The sequence below is a fragment of the Quercus lobata genome, chromosome 10, assembly GCF_001633185.2.
Source record: "Quercus lobata isolate SW786 chromosome 10, ValleyOak3.0 Primary Assembly, whole genome shotgun sequence".
In the NCBI taxonomy this organism is placed as follows: Eukaryota; Viridiplantae; Streptophyta; class Magnoliopsida; order Fagales; family Fagaceae; genus Quercus; species Quercus lobata.
Window position 1 is genome coordinate 63,197,629 of NC_044913.1, and position 18,792 is coordinate 63,216,420.

Below are 18,792 nucleotides of genomic sequence, written 5' to 3' on the forward strand. Positions count from 1 at the left end.
AGATTTTTCTACTTTCAAAGTGAAAGCAAGGAACCGTGTCCAAAGAACCTTTAGGGGACCAAAAAAAAAAACCCTTTTCATCTAAATGACCTTGGTTTTTTAAAATTTCATTTCTTAAATTTATTTTTTTATCAGATTTTGTTCTACTTTTATTCTGTGTTCAATATGATTCTTCCATCCACCAATTGGACTACTGTTAAAGCTTCCAAAACGTTGTCATTTTGATTTTTTGAGGATACATTCCACGATTATAAAAGCTTTTGATTTAGACAACCTTTAATATTAGGTCAATGTCATTTTTGAGAGTAGGAAATTATAGAAAGATAAATGTGACTTTAACTTAAGGACCGAAATGGATCAAAGTAAAGTAAATGGAAAGAAGTGGACCAAAATGGACTAAATGGACCTACTAGACCGAATTGGACTGTAGTAGACTGAAATGTACCAAATAGACCGAAAGGACAGAATTAGGCTAAATGGACTGAAATGGGCTAAATGGACTGAGTGGACTAAATGGATTGAATGGACAAAAGTGGTAGTGGACCGAAATAGACAGAAGTGGACGAAAGGGACCAAAATAGATTGAAGTGGAGCAAATGGATGAAGTGGACCGTATTGGACCAAATCCAACTGAAGTTTAGCGAATGGTGCAAATAGACCAAAGTAGACCAAATATACTGAAGTAGACCAAAATGGAAAGAGAATGGGGTTCTAACTTAAAGACACCACAATCTACATTCAAAAGCCATGATAATGAGTTAGCAAATCAAACTTTGGGTGAGTTTGGTTCAGCTTTTAGAAAAAGTGCATAATGAAAAAGTGGAGTTTTGTAAAAGTGCATAATGTAAAAAGTGGAGTTTCAAAAAGCTGAGTGTTTGGTAAAAGCTGTTAAAAAGTGCATAATGAAAAAGCTGAGTGTTTGGTAAAAGCTGATAAAAGTGGCTTTTTGAGGGGTAAATGACCAAAAAGGACAATGTATATATAAGGGAATTTATTTCAAAATTTTTTTTTTATGTGAGTTTGTTTCATACTTAAATCAATTACTTCATCATACTTAAATCAATTTTTCTCTTTCTAAAAAAATTATTTTTTTCTTACCAATATTAGCTAATAATAATCTACCACTTAAGATTTATTGTGAAAGTATTGTAAAAATATTGTGATAAAAATTGATAGTAATTTTAATTTTAACATACTATTAAAATTATTTTTTTCTCTTTCTAAAAAAATTATTTTTTTCTCACCAATATTAGCTAATAATAGTCTACCTTAAAATTTATTGTAAAAATATTGTGAAAATATTATGGTATAATTTCTTTTTTCTCCCTTTTTTTTCTCTCCACACACGTGGCTCTACTTCCTTTTTCTTTTTTTTTTTTTTCTCCTCTTTTTTTCTCATCCACCCACGTAACCAACCACACTCTCTTTTCTTTTCCTTTTTCCTTCTTTCCTCTCCCATCTTCTCAGTCCAGAACATTCCTAGCTCTCTTTCCTTTTTTTTTTTTTTTTTCCTCTTAGCACTTTGGTCCAACACCATCTGCTTCTTCTTCTTCTTTTTTTTTTTTTTTTTTTTTGGCCTCTTAGCACTTCGATCCAGAAAACCATCTTTCTTCTTCTTCTTCTTTTTTTTTTTTTTTTTTTTGGCCTCTTAGCACTTCGGTCCAGAACACCATTTGCTTCTTCTTCTTCTTTTTTTTTTTTTTTGGCCTCTTAGCACTTCGGTCCAGAACACCATCTGCTTCTTCTTTCTTTTTTTTTTTTTTCTTTTTTTTTCCTCTTAGCACTTCAAATCGGAACACATCGGAACCATCGTCACCAACGCCAGAACTCATCCTTTATTCTTTTTTTTTTCACATTCCAGAGAAGAAGATGATGATGATGATGATGATGATGATGAAGATGAAGATGATTGAAGCTGAAGATAAGGATTTTGGGATTTTGGGTTTTTTTTTTTCTATGGATTTTAGGTTGATTTTGAGTTGGGTTTGGGATGGGTTTTCCGGATTTGAGTTTATTTTAAGTTGTTTTTGTGTTGATTTTGAGTTATTTTTGGTTTGGTTTTGTTGATTTTGTGTTCGGAATATCAAAGGTGAAATGGGTTTTGTTGATTGTGGGGGTAGACTGGTGAAGAAGCAGAGGAAGATGAAGAGGAAGAAGACGAAGGAAAAAGACACAGGTGAGAGATGAGGGCGTGAGAGACTGATGGGTATTTCGGTAATTTTTGGATTTGCAACGGTAACATACAAAACGCGCTATGCGCGTTTTCATTTATGGACCCCTGAGGGTCCATAATCCTTCCGCGTTTCTCCTCAGTTTTTTCTCAATGCTCAAAACGCAACTTTTATAAAAAAGTTGCGTTTTGAGTTTACCAAACGCAAAAATTGGTTGAGCATTTTTCAAAACGCGCATTTTGGGCTCAAAAAGCCGAACCAAACGGGCACTTTATCTAATAGTCCAAAAACCATATTAGTAATTCACCCTCTTTAAAAAAAAAAAATCATTATCTTTTTACTTTTATTTTTATTTTTATTAAATAATAGTATTATTTTAAAAACCACAAAACTCATCTATTGTAAGAGAGAGAATAGTTTCCTTTAAATTATTATTATTATTATTTATTTTAAGTTTTACTTTGACATTTTGAAAATTTTCATTTTCAAACAAAGAGGTAAATTTTAATTGGTATGCAAAGACAAGGCCGCTCATTACAGTTTGAGGTATAAGAAGATAATTTTATATATAATTAGTATTTTTTTTTCATTTAAATATAGTATTTAAATGCTTCTTGTTTCTTGATATGAAAGATTATTAATTAATTTTTTCATTTTAAGCTAATGCTTACGGCTACGTTGCTTTGTCTTGAACTGTTCCTGTGCGTTGTCGCATATGATTAAGGACATCAATCTCTCAACTTGAAACATATATTTCTCAAAGCTATTTTTTTAATTCCAAGAAATGATAATGGCTTATTTGACAATATCTCTGGTTCAAATTGTATTGCACACCAAACTAAGCAACTGTCAAGTTTTCATTGTACACTAGAATGAATAATACACATGCCTGCAAATCAGATTCTTAAAAATATCAATTCACATTCTTTAGAGATGGAGCCAGGTTTTTATTATCTCACAGGTCTCAAAGCTTACTAAACATAGTTTCCTTAATAAGATATAACATATCATTCATGACTAAGTTAAAGGTTTAAACTCATATAATGTGGTTTTGTAAATTGTCAAAGTTCCTTCTTGTAGATTTATTATACTCAACACCAAACCATAAACCTTTCCCTGGCTTCAGACAGGGCTTTATTAAACTACCACAAGGTGGACCTCTAACATCGAAGAATTTGACATAGAACTCAACATAATAGCAAATGGATACGTAAATCATAGCCAAATCACTCCCGAGCAATCAAAACAACTTGTTTCCCAACATTGCGGCCACTATAAAGTCCTGCCAGAGTAGCAGGGCCACTCTCAAGGCCTTCAGCTATGTCCTCCACATACATTATCTTCCCTTCTCTGATGTAAGGCAGCATTACATCCAAGAACTTGGGATAAATGTTATAGTAATCAGAGACAACAAATCCTTTCATGTGAATTCTTTTATAAATAAGACACATCAAGTTCTGAACACCTTCAGGCTGATCAAGATTGTATTGTGAAACCAGTCCACATACAGAAATCCTGCCATGGTCTTTCATATTGAGAAGCACAGCATCAAGCATCTTTCCCCCTACGTTCTCAAAGTAGATATCAATGCCCTCAGGGAAGTACCTGGTGACACTCAGAAATAGTGAAGGCTGTATTTAGTGTCTGACATAAAATTTCTTCAACTCATAATTAACATCTGTGGGCTGAATATTTTTATGCAAGAATATGCTCCACTTTGAATAGAAGAAATTTTATTTCATGTCCCCTCACTCTCACATATTCTGCCTCACCTTAGCATTTTTTTTTCTTTTTACATGTAATCTTAATCTTAACCTGTCAATAGGATTTTCCATGAATGTGCTATCACCATGTACCTACCTACTTAGAAAAACCAATTATAAAACTACAGTTGAAAGAATGTACACGTTTCATAAGCAAAGTCATCTAATCTGTCTGTATTGCTATTCATAAGAAGACAAAATTCCATCATGATTAATAGTTATATCAAAGATAAAGGAGCTAACATTAGAAGAGAATTAGTAAAATTATTGTACAAATTGATGAAATGGTGCGTTTTACATTCCAACTTTCTCCAGTTTACAGATATTTTATAGCAAAACCTCAACTCATTGGCCATGATTCCAACTGAACAATTAAGCTGCTAGTAACACAAACCATGGAACTCACCCAAAAGCTAGTAATATTTAGTATCATTATGATAATCAAGACCATGTATGTTATCCTTAATAGTGATGAAAATATAGACACACACACAAATGTAAATAATATGTAGCACAGATGCAACAACTTTATCTCCATCGGATATCCTATTGTTAACTAGAGCTTCAGAGCAAGAAATTTCGTTAAGCAATATGTATAGATACTGACCTTTTCAACGCAGCGTCCAAGTCAGTTTCTTCCTTATAATTGAAAGCATCATCAAACCCAAACTTCCTCTTTAGGAGATCAACCTGCATGATGTCAAAGCAAACAAAGTGAACAAAAATATTCTAATTTCTTGTTTAGTATTGACCAGTCTGAATACTCCCATCTAAAACAGAGAGGGGAAAGAAAAAAAAAAGATATGCATTGCTAACAACTCTAGCAAGAACTCCATCCTTTCAAAAGCTTGCAAAGACTGCTTCCTATGAAGTAACTATTAATGCATATGAATGAGTTTATCCCATCTGAACATTTCATGAAGAAAACCAGGTATGCATAGTGGTCAAAAGATTGTGGTTCATGAACTATAGAGCCACTCAATGGGAAGAGAAAATTGGGATTAATGAATTAGATATAATTATTATGAATTCTATGAATTTTGAAATATTATTGTGGAAATTGTGGTATGTCATAGAAAAAGAACGATGCTGTAAGTACGAAATTAGTAAGATTCATGTTAGAAACAAATATATTCTATTATTCTTAAGTCCACATATTGGCTTGGATTTACTATAAATTTTCAAAGAAACCAAATGATACATGGCAAGATCAGGTTAACCACGCTTAATCATGGTCATTGTGTAACCAAATCATTTTATAAAAAGAGGGGGAAAAAAAATCAAAGCATTCATCGGACAAAGAATAGATAGTGCTTAATTTTGAAGTATGCCAGATAGAAATTACTCAACTTTTCTTTACTTCCAGCACTTCCAACAACATAGCAACCCATCAACTTTGCAAATTGCCCAACAAGCTGACCAACTGCACCTGATGCCGCAGAAATAAACACATATTCTCCTTCCTTAGGAGAACAAACTTCGTAAAAACCGACATACGCTGACAAACCAGGCATACCTAGAATAAAATTCAAACACAGCCAATTATAGGGCAGACATTATATGATGGAAAGGGAAAGCAAATGAAAATCTCACCTAATTTTGTAAATTTTTCATTTCATAACATTGGCAGTTTCATAATTGCTAAATATCCATGACTAAATTTTCTCACATAGTTGGTATCAAATTTATTCAAACAGTATGCAGATAGAAAACTTCCTTGAAACCAAGAAGTATCAAACCCACTAGACTACTCAACTCAACACATAATCCTAACTAAGAACACATTCTTTTTTATCAGAATCAACTCCATTGAAATAGTGTATATACCAATTATATCTGATCTAGAACCACAATTATAAACAGCTGTGTTTACCAAATCTATTCCAGCAAACTACTCAGCCAACTCACTGAATTGGTCAAGGATCTAACTGTACCACACTATCTAGCTACAAATTTGAACGAGAGAAAAGAATTGAATTCATGCTAATCAGGATCAGAAAATGTAGGATATGGATAAATCATGCAAGTTTTGATTCAATCTTTTGAGGTTCTCAATGAAAGGGTCATCACAATGAAATAACTATTCACCATCAAAGTGTTTTTAACCATGACAATTAAATCATAAGAGAAAATTCCACAAATGGCAGCAAGAAACTAAGAATCTCACATATAGTTTTATAGTGCATCTACATATACAGAGCATAGAGTAATCGCATTCGAATAAGAATTTCACAAGCTAACACATAGATATCCAAACCCCACACACACACACACACATAAGCAGCAAAATACCAAGAATTCCAGTATAGTAGGAAAGGGGGACATCAGTGTGCTGGATTTTAAAGAGTCCTTCCAGTTCTGTGATGACACTATATTCTTCCCATCCGGTTGTGCCCCAAATCAAGTCACCTTTCTTGAAGTTCGGGTGTCTTGAATCCAGTACTTTAGCCACCCCAAAACCAGTTAATGGCTGCATTGTACAAGCTGAGTTATTTTACAAATCCCAATCTATATATATATATTGCAAGAGGTTTACTACTTTTATTTTCCATATCTCATCAATAATAATAATTAAAAAAAATAAATAAATAAATAAATAATCCATAAAAAGACAAGGACAAAAAAAACCCAGAAAGTACTTGAAATTGAAATTCCATAATCAAAATAAATCAAAAAACCCAGTATCCAAACGAATTTCGCTATGGGTTAATAACTTTCTTTTCCCCCCCCACAGACCCATCTCTCTAAACTTATAACCGGGATGACGGTACTAGTCTATCACTACTTCTACTAGTAGTACTTTTACTAGTGCTATGCCATCCACAACGCCCACCAGATTGCTTAGCACTAAAAAAAAAACTCCACGAAATCAATGTAAGTTTGCTTCGAAGATGAAGTGCAACCCCAGGTTGAAGTCACTCTCCGGTCCTGGCCTCATCCTTTTTCGTCAGATTGCCGTTAATAAGTTAGGTGGGGCCTTTGCATTTTCACAATATTTACGGAATTGCCACTATATTTGTTTTTTTATGAAAATGAAAATTTTGAAAATGTGTTTTCATTTTTCGTATTCAAATTTAACTTTTAGGATGTTAAAAATGAAAATTAAGTAAGAGTTCTTAAACCAAGCAAGTTTTTGTAATGGGTCCCACTAAAAATTGAAAATGAAAATAAAAAACGCTACTTTTTTTTTTTGCTAACCAAACAGCCTCTAGGCTTTTCTCTTAGTTTGAGAAAACGGGGGAAAAAAAATAGAAGCGTGTCATTTTTTTTTTTTAAGAGTTTTAACCTATAGAGTACATTTTTTATGATTGTACACTTTATCATCATATTTAAATACCAATTGATTTTTTGTGTAAATGAGAATTGAACTTCAAATCTCTTATTCAATTCCCACCTATATAGAATGAAGCAAATTTTGTGAGACAGAAGATTTGAACTTGGAATTAGGTTATCTCTACATAGGTTTACAAAAGACTTGGACTCAGTAGCAGAGCCAAGATTTCAATTTAGGAGGGGCAAAATTATAGGGAACTTTGGAAACACAATCGTTCATCTATTGATCTTCCACTCAATTTTTTAATTAATTTTTAACACTTCATTGCTAAAAAGCCTCAAAGTTCATTACCAAAACATAGAATTTGAAACAATGAAAGAGTCAAAGAGATTGAGGGGAAAAAAAGATTAGTGGAAAGATGTAAGCATTAGAGATTTAGTGTCATGAAAAAATAAGACATAATTTGAAAGTATGGATCCACTACTTAGAGTTGGAGCCATGAAATATTTTAAACACAATTTAGTAGACAATTTTGATTTAAACTTAAAAAGTGTGATGAAAATTGAATTTCAATTGGTGTAAAAGATTAAGTGTTGTGTATCTCCCATTAAAAAAAAAAAAAAAAAATAGTAAGTGTCAATGTGTCCAATTTGGTATTATCTCTTTGTATCTTTTTCCTCTAGTATGATATTTAGTATAACTTTGTTGATAAAGATACAAGTGTGTAGCACATCTCATGACAGCATAGCAAGTTCTTGCATGTACTGCCAGAGAATAACAAGCCACCTCATAAGGCACTAACTCTCACAAATATTCATGATATTAGATCAATAAAATGTAAAATCTCAATTACTTGAACTTTAGATATTTGACAGAAGCATATTAAGTAGCTCTTTGTATCAGAACACTGTGGTAGCCAACTCTAATTTTGCAGGTGTCTCAAACGCTGTTAAACAGCTCCTTGTTTTCGTTTTAAGATATATAACATATTGTATACTCTTCTCTTTGTTGGGGGGAATTAATTTCGACATCAAACTATCAAATTTGTATCATTTGCATAGTTAACTGAAATTATGGGTTAGAATTTGATGTTAATTGGGGGGCAATACCTAACGTATTTAGCATGCACAACCCACAATATGTTTTAACACAACGAAACTTTTTTTTGCAAGAGCAGATGAAAGTTGCAATTTTAAGTTTTAACCAAGTTTGTAGCTAAATTTTTGTATAAAAAAAAATTAAATTTTTTTGAAAACTTTTTATAATCTATTAAAAAATACTTTAATTTCGCAGGTGTTTCGGCATCAAGCTATCAAAGTAATCTAGAAATCCTATACTAAAGGGGTTTGGGAGGAAGGTTGTAATTTTAAGTTTTAATCAAGTTTGTAGCTAAATTTTGTATAAAAAAAAACAATTAAATTTTTTTGAAAACTTTTTATAATCTATTAAAAAATACTTTAAAGATGCTCATAATTTTGAGAGGGATAACATCACTTTCAAAGGTATGAAAATTTTTGAATAGCTAAATTTATTATTTTCATATTAGGATTCGAAGAAAAACCAAGAAAGCTGAGAGCTAGAAGAGAGAAACAAAGAGAGAGTGGTAGGCTTACAGAGCTAGGAGTGAAAGAAGTAAAAAGGTTAGGACCCTCAGCTCTCGTCATCCGGTTACGCATGTAAGGATCACAGGACAAGCAAAGGTTCTTCACTACTATTCCATTGGAGCCCTCTGGAAGCTTCAGTTTCAGGGTTCCATTGATCACTTGCATGTCTGACTCTTTGAGAAAACCAGACACGTAGTCCTTGAATATTACTTGCTTGTTCCTCATCACTTCCTCACCGACAACAACAACACTAGTAGCCATTTTTAGTCTTTCTGAGAGCTTTGTGTGTTTCTCTCTCCGTCTGTGTTCAGTTTCAACTTTCAACTACTCGTACGTGGTATTATAGGTCTCAATTATTTGTTGCTTTTATATAGGGAATGAAGTTTGTGAACTAAGGAGATAACACGTGTGTTCTCTAACACTTTGAGAAATCAGCTACTGCAATGGGTAAACAGAAGGATTAACCATTTGATCTTTGTCTATCTTGATCCTCCTTAAAATATTATCAACTTTAAAAAGTTCGGTACACCAATTTTTCATAACTATTTTTAACTAATTTGTACTTTATTTAAAAATGATGAATATACCATTTTGGTTTATATGTTTTGGAGTCATAGTTAATTTGATCTTTACATTTAGGTATGTAGTAGTCAATTTAATTTATGTTATTTTCAGCTTACAATTAATTTGGTCCTTACCTTTAACTTACTAAATGAAAATGCAAAACAACCAGTTTTCTTTCTCCAATTGTTCCTCTCTTCAAAAAAATCAAAGATCAGATCAAAAGGAAAAAATTGATTCCAAACTGAAATTTCATTCAATTCAAAGATGAGAGTACGTCAATTAAAAAGACAAAGAAGCTACAGATTGCGGAACACTAATTAGTCTTCACAATGTCTTAAAAATCTAATATCTTTATATAAAAAATACACTGAAACACAAAGAGATTGTGCAGAACTGCAAGAGTATATGCATAATATTAGTATTTCATTTACAACATATACATGATATAAACATGATTCATGGTCAATCGGTTTTAATATAACTTTTTTATGTATCAAATTGTAACTGATTGTCCTATTACTCTCACATAAACCAATCATTTTTTTTCGATCACTCACGATGGCACAAATTTAACCATTTTAGAAATTTTCTTTCTCATCATCTACCTATTTATGTGTGTTTTGATTGTTTTCGGTTTTAATTTTCAACTACACGTGGTTTTAGGTATGAATTATTGCTCCAATAGTGGTTTGTGGACTGAGGAGATGACATATGCGAATAATACTTTGGCATTTGCTTGTCCAAATTGGCCACATGTGGTGTGGACCTACTGAAATGCATGGGCAAAATCACCGTAAGGCTCTTGTCCATGAATCCTCTATGTAAAAGAGGGATACATGCACCTGATGCATAGTAAATTTTTTTTTTTTTTTAATTTTATTTTGTTGTCTATCTGAATTTCTCTTTATTACCATAAAAAGTTTACACACACAATTTTCATAACTATTTTTAACTATATAATTTGTACTTTATTGAAAATTCAATAATATTTTTTCACTTATATTATCTGAATTTAATTAAAAATGAGAATTTTAGAATGGAGAATTAATTAATTTCTAGCTATGGTAAACGAGTATCGACACGATTCGAGGTACAACATTATATGCACTATAATGACACATCATTTTCTGAAAAATTAAGATATGAGACAGTAGATATACCTAAATTAATAATTAATAATTAATTTTATGCATATATTATTTATTTTTAGGTATAATTTAGGTTTAAAAAATAAGTACCAACAGTCAATTTTTAAAAAAATATATCCAAAATTAATTTAAAAGTAATAATAGATTGCAAAAAAGTAATATTGATAACCCTTCAATGATGTTCAAATTACAAAGGAATAGTTTAAATAATTCAATTTAATAAATAAATTGAAATAGTGTACGTAAATAACTTACACACCACACAAAAAACAAATGTAATACAATAAAAATTAATTATATTAATAAATTAATAAATAAATAAATAAAAATACATAAATTAACAAGGAGAAAACCTAGTCACTACCTAGCAATAAAAAAACAAAACAAAAGAAATATTATGAGTTCACATGCATAGTACCATGTAAAGTGTAATATTGTAGGCAAAATGATTGTACACTTTCTCCCAATGTGGCAAATATTAGCCATATTTTTGCTCACAATATACAGTTTACATGGTACTATTCATGTAAACTAATCATTGCTTCAAAAAATTAGGGAGTACATTGCAAGTGAGAAAAGAAAAAAGCCAATTACCGGTCGCTTGTCTCGATGAGTTGAGAAGGATCATTAGTTGCTAGTTTGGATGGGTAGCGATGGGCCGTCAATTGATGCAATGATGCTCTAGGAATTTTTTTTAAGATGATCATTATGAAACTTAAATTATACAAATATGATAAAAATATAACTTCATATATTGACAAAACACACACACACACAAATACATAAAGTCTTACAATTTTCTTTTACGAGTTTTCTTATATTGAAATCGTTGCATGATAGTCTCATTATCCATGCTACAAGCTACATCTCTTTCAAAATTTTAGTTCAATAAAATTTTTCTTGGGTTTTTCCTTTTTGTTTGGAAGGGCCTAATATAGTTTTTAGGGGACCAAAGTTTTAGGACAAAATTTGGTTATGAACTTAGTAAACAAATTAACATGACTACATATTTTGAAATTTTAATAATTGAATTGAAAGTTCTTTATGTTTTTAAAAAACATGTCAAATTTCATGTCAATTGGATGTTATTTACTATTCGATCCATAAACTTATTTTTTATGTATATTTTAGACTACAAAAATTCAAAATTTCAAATATTTGATTGATGAAGTAGCTATTGATCTTTGATTTTATTGAATTTCTGCAAGCATGGATGATATAAGAAGAAAATGTAATCCAATGATGGATTTGTCAAAATTTACATCTAATAAAAAAAAAAAAAAAGTGGTGTTGTAGTCTAAGTTTGTTGCCAAATTTTGTCCTAAATTTAATTATACTGGACCAAAAAAAAATTTGTGAAAAAAATTTAGGGTAGTCACAAATTTTTTTTAAAGATAAAAAGAAAATTATAAAATTTTTAAAATTTATATATATAATTGTTAGAGATATATTAACCCATTAGCATAGGTCCAAGCCTAATACTACTTTGTGTCCAAGTTAAGTCTCTTACTTGTACTAGAAGTCTATTAGTATAGGGTTTAGTCCACTATATACTCATGTTATGGGTCATTGTAACACATGTTTTGTACTACACTCTTATATAATAAAGATGTAGCCCTTAAGGGTTCCTCTATAGACATAGGCCGTAAGGCTGATCCACGTAACTTTTGTGTTCTTATGTTCCTATTTTATGCTTCCCTCTTCCGCATCTAGTCACCCTTGGATCAATGATCTAGCTAAGCTAGTAGCAACGAAAGAGAGTGAGAACTAGAGCTTGGAAAAGAGAAGGCTTAGGACTGTGCTCGATAGATGGTACAGACGTATAGGTGGAAGGAGATCTATCTTGTTCAAGATTTATCTAAATACACGAGATGTGTCAGTGTGGTACTAGTGTTGGTCACTTGCTAAGGAAGGGTACTTGGCCAAAAACTCTGTGTCCGTGCATCCTAGGTTTTAAGTTATACTTGCTTTAATTATAACTTTAATTTATATATATATATATTAATAAAAAAAAGAAAAAAAAAGGAAACAATATTTCTATCCATGTCACTCTACTTGATAATTTTTCTAGGAAATAAGTTTTAAACCTTAATGACATTAGGAACAGGGTTTTTTTCGAAATCATCTAGTATTCTAAATGAGTACTGAGGTACGTACTAAAGAGTAAAGAACCTCCAGATAAGAGCAATTTCCTATGCTTGATGGGATTGATCCTGAAAATTCATCATTACCTGAAAGGTCTAGGTTTACAAGTTCCTTGCAGTCTTTAATGCCTCTGGGGAACTCTCCCATGAACCCCATGTTCACAAGTTCGATACCACATACCCTATTCTCAGCTAGGTTCCAACAAGTGACTCCTACATAGTTACAGATGGAACCTGGCCTTCTGCGAGGTTGTTAAAGGTCCATGAAGTCTTTAAGAGATTGAGAGGGTCTTCCAAGGAATCTCTAATAGATTTCAGGCAATTGATATCACTCTGAGCACCATGGCTCAAAATAAATGTACCCATCAATGACCAAAAAAGAATGTGGACTAAAACTAGAGTTCTTGCATTAAGAGACATTTGTGTTTGAGATTATAGTAGCATATTATTGACATGAAGCGTTGCATTTATATAGAGGATGCCAATCAATTTACCACATAGAGAGGAGAACGTGGAATATACCCAAAAATAAATTAAAATGTAGTCTCTTGATTTTAGAAGGTCAAAAGCATACAAAATCCTTGACTTGTTTGTAAGTAATTGTACAGAAGTGGTGTTCATTACACTCTCTAATCCACTGAGTTTTGTTGTTTTGGAGTGTGTGCAAAACTATGTAGATTAATTTATAAGGAAATGCTAACGAGTGCCCTTAGAGCACTCATTAAGAATCTAGTTAAAGAAAGTTTTGATATCACTTTTATGGAAAATTAAAAAAGCTATCAAAATTAACATTAATCCCTAATTTATATGCAACAACATTTACCCATTATACAATTATCAAGGAGTACAATAATAACGACACACTCATTTCCCTTACATGAATAGGAAATTTGGATAATTATATGATTTACCATCATGTGGATGACAGTGGGAGTGGTGAAAGTCCACTAAATCTTGAGTACAAAAGAGAAAGAGAGAGAGGACCGATTAGGTATGATTCCAATATAATACCAACTAGAAGGTTGTCTTGAAACAGCAGATTTAAAGTGTGTTTGGCATCAACTTATAAGCTCAACCTTTAGCTTTTAGTGTTTTTTTATTTTATTTTTTATTTTATTTTATTTTATTTTTTAACTTTTATGTACAGTCTTTTAAAAATATTATTGTTTTCCACATTTTCTCATTTTTTCAAATTTTATCAAGATATAAGTATATTTTAGCATACTTATTATTGTTCCCAAATAGACTCTTAATTATGGTCCGTTTGAGAACAACTTATTTAGTTGAATTTGAAAATTTTTTACTGAAAGTACTGCAGATAAAGATAAAAATTAGTTGAAATAGTACAGTAAGACTCATGAATAGTACCAAAAAATGTAGTGGGACCTATGAATAGTATTAAAAATAAACTGAATAGTAACAAAAATAAACTAAATAATAAAACAAACCGACTTTAAACTTTAATCCCAAATGCAACCTTAATGCTCATCCAAAAAGAAATAGCAGAGTTATTGTTGATCAGAATCTTTAAGGCCAATGTCCACTTAAAATAAATAAATAAAAACGTTTATACAGCCTTTTGTTATGCTCGATTTTGTTTTCACAAAAAAAAAAGGGGGGTTGGGTTTACGGCGAAAACGCAAATGAAGTTTTGGAGGCCTAGGAGGTTAGGCTCAGAGGGATGCATGAATCATGAGTCTTATAAAGCCAAGGCAATTAAGTCCCCATATGAACAGTAAACCCATATTTTTTTTTTTCAGATGGACCGCGTTTAAAGTTGAAAGACTTTGGTTGATTTGATGGATAGTGGGAACAAACAACGGTACGAGATGATAATGGACAGTGAAGTTGTTTTTGTGGATGATGGAGTACTCGTTATTGAAGGAATCTATGAAATCATATGCAGGAAGGAAAACCTGGCCTATTCTGAATAATAAAGATGGATCGATTGAGTCTAGGATTCATTGTCAGCTGATTGGGTGTGATCAAATTTGAAGGGTGGTGTTAACGGTGTGGCTGTTAACAACTTTTTTTTGTAGCTTTTTGCAACATTATTCCTTTTTGACAATTTTTTAGAGGTTTTTTTTTAAACCTTTTTGACAATCTTTTTAATAAATTTTAGTCATTTTTATTAAGTGAGATCCTTACAGGAAATCTTGACAAGCACCTGCAAAATGATTGTACACTTCTCCTAATGTGGCAAATATTAGCCACATTTTTGCCCACAATATACTGTTTATATGGTACTATTCTTTTTTTTTTTTTTTTTTTTAAGAAAGTTTCAATATATGATGTTCACTATTGATAATAGTTCTTTATCATCTGACCAAGACACTAATAAATTTTTTTTTGTAAGTAGGAATTAAACCCCATACATAGTACTATCCATGTAAACTAATCAATGCTCCAAAATATTAAGGTGTACATTGCAAGTGAGAAAAGAAAAAAAAGCCAATTACTAGTCGCTTGTCTCGATGAGTTGTAAAGTATCATTAGTCGCTAGTTTGGATGGGTAGCGATGAACTGTCTATCGATGCAATGATTGCTCTAGGAATTTTTTTTTTTTAGAGAGTTTCAATCTATGACATTTGCTCCTGATGATAGTTCTTTATCTTCAGACTAAGACATCAATTGGTTTTTAGTATAGGTAGGATTTGAACCCCAAATCTCTTATTTAGCTATTAAAGACTTTATCAGTTGAACTAATTAGAACTCATATAATTTTTTTTAAGGTGATCATTATGAAACTTAAATTATACAAAATATGATAAAAAGATAACTTCATATATTGACAAAAAAAAACATGCAAATACATATAGTCTTACAATTTTCTTCTACTATTTTTATTATTTTGAAATCGTTATATGATAATCTCATTATCCATGCTACATCTCTTTCAAAATTTTGGTTCAATAAAATTTTTCTTGGGTTTTCCTTTTTATTTGGAAGGGCCTAATATATTTTTTAGGAGACCAAAGTTTAAGGACAAAATTTGGTTACAAACTTAGTAAACAAATTAACATGACTATATACTTTGAAATTTTAATAACTGAATTGCAAGTTCTTTATGTTTTTAAAAAACATGTCAAATTTCATGTCAATCGGATGTTATTTATTATTCAATCCATAAACTTAAAATTTAAATATTCGATCAATCAGATGTTATTTTAGACTACACAAACTCAAAATTTAAATATTTGATTAATGAAATAGTTATTGATCTTTGATTTTATTGAGAATTTGCAAACATGGAAGATATAAGAAGAAAATGTAATTCAATGGTAGATTTGTCAAAATTTACATCCAATAAAAATTAAAATAAAAATAAAAAGTGGAGTTGTAGCATAAGTTTGTTGCCAAATTTTGTCCAAGAGTTTAATTATATTAGGCCAAAAAAAATTTAGAGTAGTCACCAATTTTTTTTTTTTTAAATCTATAATTTTAAAAATTTATATATAAAATAATTATTTTTCCAAGTCAAGGCTTCAATGTGGAGCCGCCCTTGGATCAATGATCTAGGCTAGTAGCAACGAAAGAGAGCGAGAACTAGAGCTTGGAAAAGAGAAGGCTTAGAGACGGACTGTGCTCGATAGATGGCGGAGATGTGTAGGTGGAAGGAGATCTATCTTGTTCGAGATTTATCTAAATACACGAGATGTGTCAGTGTGGGGAAGTGTTGGTCACTTGCTGAGGAAGGGTACCTGGCCAAAATCTCTATATCGGTGCATCCTAGGTTTCAAGTTATACCTACTTTAATTATTTTCAAGTTATACCTGCTTTAATTATAACTTTAATTTTTATATATAAAAAATAAAAAAGAAAGAAAAAGGAAACAATATTTCTATCCATGTCACTCTACTTCATAATTTTTCTAGTAAATAAGTTTTTAAACCTTAATGGCATTAGGAAAAGGGTTTTTTCGAAATCATCTAGTACTCAAAATGAGTATTGAGTTATTATGTATTAAAGAGTAAAGACCAATTTGTGCACAATAGAAGAGTGTGAGACGTTGGATTCACATTGCCACATTGATAATGGTTGTACAGTTCATCCATAAAAAATCAATAGCAAAGAAGTCTGAGCATTTTGATCCTTGTTCTGTTTCTAGAGCTTCCATTTCACTTGACTTTGTTCTCTCTTTGTGTCCACCTTTTATCAAAACGGCAAAAACTGACCATTTAGTCTTCGCAATGTCTTCAAAAATGTAAACAATTTATATTAAAAAAAACTGAAATACAAGGAGATTGTGAAGAACTGCAAGAGTATATACATGATATTAGTATTTCATTTACAACATATACATGATATACATATGATTCATGGTGAGTCTGTGTGAACCGTAACGATTACATCGTCTTCAGTGATAGATGCAGCAATTTCAGGTTGCCTTACTAACTTAAAATCATCTTTAACAGTGAGGCAATTTCTCTCCCTGATAGCCCTAAATTTCTTGCACACTTCGAGCATCGTTGGCCTTTGATCGGTACAAGGCTGAACACAGCTACAAGCAATCCTAAGGAACTGAAATATTTCACCATCATATCCTTTCCCCAACAAAGATCTATCAGTGACATCATACAGATCAAATTTTGATTCCTGAAAGTTAAGCAAATTAGTCATCTGACTTGGCTCCTTGCCTGTAATTAGCTCTAGTAGCACAATTCCAAAGCTATATACATCCTTCTTAACAAGTTCGACCTCCCTAAATTCACTATTTATAGAGCAGCTCTCGTTCAAATCGATGTCATTTTGGTTCATGAACATTGCCTCTCCAAATGTTGATATCTTGGGCTCAAAATTTTGATGAAGTAAGATACCTTTCGAGCTAATGTCGAGGTGAACTACTTGGAAATGACACATTTGGTGAATCCAGGTCAAGCCTCTAGCTATACCAACTATGATTTTAACTCTTATAGGCCACTCCAACATCTTGGCCCTATCTTCCACAACATGTAGCCAATCATGGAGACTTCCATTTGACATATATCCGTATACAAGAAGCCTTTCCTGCATTTCTAGGCAGAACCCCATGAGGGGCACCAAGTTTTTGTGTCTCAAACTAGCCAATGTGATTAGCTCTGATATAAATTGATTCTCATAATGTTGTGATGCATGTAACCTCTTAACCGCCATGAAAGTACCATAGGGAAGCATTGCCTTGTACACAGTCCCCGTTTTTCCAGACGTAATGACATTGTTTGCACTAAAATTGTTGGTTGCTTTTCTGAGCTTCATAGCTTACTTTTGTAGCCATCTTCTCTAATAATGAAATCTGTGGACCAAATCACTCCATTAGTACTTAACCATGATCGTAGAGCTTAAAATGAATTATGGAGAAGTCAAGATTTTGTCTAGACATTTCAACAATTAAAGCTAGTAATTTGGGAAGTTTTACCTGCAGATATGTGATGCCACATACAAAGATGTAGTATATGAAAATGCATTATGAAAAGTTAAGCAAGTCCAATTTTCTAATAAAAATTTAAAATTAAAAGAAGAAGAAGAAGCTAATAAAACCTTGATTTTGATTTTGATTTTTTAATTTTCATCATTTAACTTTTATTCTGTGTTCATATGGTCCTTCTGTCTACCAATTGGACTACTATTATTAAAGCTTTCTAAGCATTGTAATTTTGATTTTTTCACCATTTTATTCTTAATTTTTTCTTTACACTTTTTTTTTTTTTTTTGCACTTTCATTGCCCCAAGAGAATGGAAACTTTAGATGCAAAATTAAGAATATCAAAACTTCAGATGCCAAAATTGAAAAATCCTAACATGGAGGGTGTAATTTATAATTGAGTAATATATAAAAAAAATAAAAAAAAGTTTGGAGTTACATCTGATTTTTTTGAATTGATAGCTGCTTTAAAGTTTAAACTTCAAAATATGGCTTGCAAACAGAGAGAGTACCTCTTTGCTTCGTTCATATCGGGATTCTACGTTTGGAAATTGACTCACATGATCAGGTTCTATTCTTTTGATGATCTTCCCTCTCTCCATTAGGCCAACCCCAAGATCAAAATAGTAAATAAAAAAAGCTGTATATAAAATAGCAAACGCCACAAACCCAACTTCAAATCCACTTTTGAAAGAAATTTGAAACACCCATCTATGCTTTTTA

General features: G+C 31.6%; 2 protein-coding genes across 3 annotated transcripts; both read right to left on the reverse strand.

Annotated features, from left to right (window-relative positions):
• Positions 1 to 3,140: 3,140 nt before the first annotated feature.
• Positions 3,141 to 9,134, reverse strand: LOC115962564 (2-alkenal reductase (NADP(+)-dependent)-like). Of its 2 annotated transcripts, none has more exons than XM_031081421.1 (5): positions 8,822 to 9,134; positions 6,227 to 6,404; positions 5,284 to 5,450; positions 4,542 to 4,624; positions 3,141 to 3,776 (listed from the first exon to the last, which is right to left on the reverse strand). In XM_031081421.1, exons 1-5 carry the CDS (start codon positions 9,071 to 9,073, stop codon positions 3,398 to 3,400), a joined length of 1,059 nt encoding a protein of 352 aa, XP_030937281.1. In that variant the 5' UTR covers positions 9,074 to 9,134; the 3' UTR covers positions 3,141 to 3,397. The 2 variants fall into 2 exon arrangements, with proteins under 2 accessions (XP_030937281.1, XP_030937282.1); XM_031081422.1 differs by lacking the exon at positions 8,822 to 9,134 and adding an exon at positions 6,574 to 6,930.
• A 7,851-nt stretch (positions 9,135 to 16,985) lies between these two features.
• LOC115965181 (probably inactive leucine-rich repeat receptor-like protein kinase At5g48380) lies at positions 16,986 to 17,903 on the reverse strand. The gene has a single exon (XM_031084367.1). It carries the CDS (start codon positions 17,901 to 17,903, stop codon positions 16,986 to 16,988), a length of 918 nt encoding a protein of 305 aa, XP_030940227.1.
• Between the last annotated feature and the right edge of the window lie 889 nt (positions 17,904 to 18,792).

Excerpts from the sequence above, each read along its gene's own strand:
- LOC115962564 (XM_031081421.1), bottom strand. The coding sequence starts at position 9,073 with ATGGCTACTAGTGTTGTTGTTGTCGGTGAGGAAGTGATGAGGAACAAG. Across the intron at positions 6,405-8,821 it reads CTTCTTTCACTCCTAGCTCT|CCATTAACTGGTTTTGGGGT; the intron begins GTAAGCCTACCA and ends TGTACAATGCAG. Across the intron at positions 3,777-4,541 it reads TTGGACGCTGCGTTGAAAAG|GTACTTCCCTGAGGGCATTG; the intron begins GTCAGTATCTAT and ends GAGTGTCACCAG.
- LOC115965181 (XM_031084367.1), bottom strand. The coding sequence starts at position 17,903 with ATGAAGCTCAGAAAAGCAACCAACAATTTTAGTGCAAACAATGTCATT.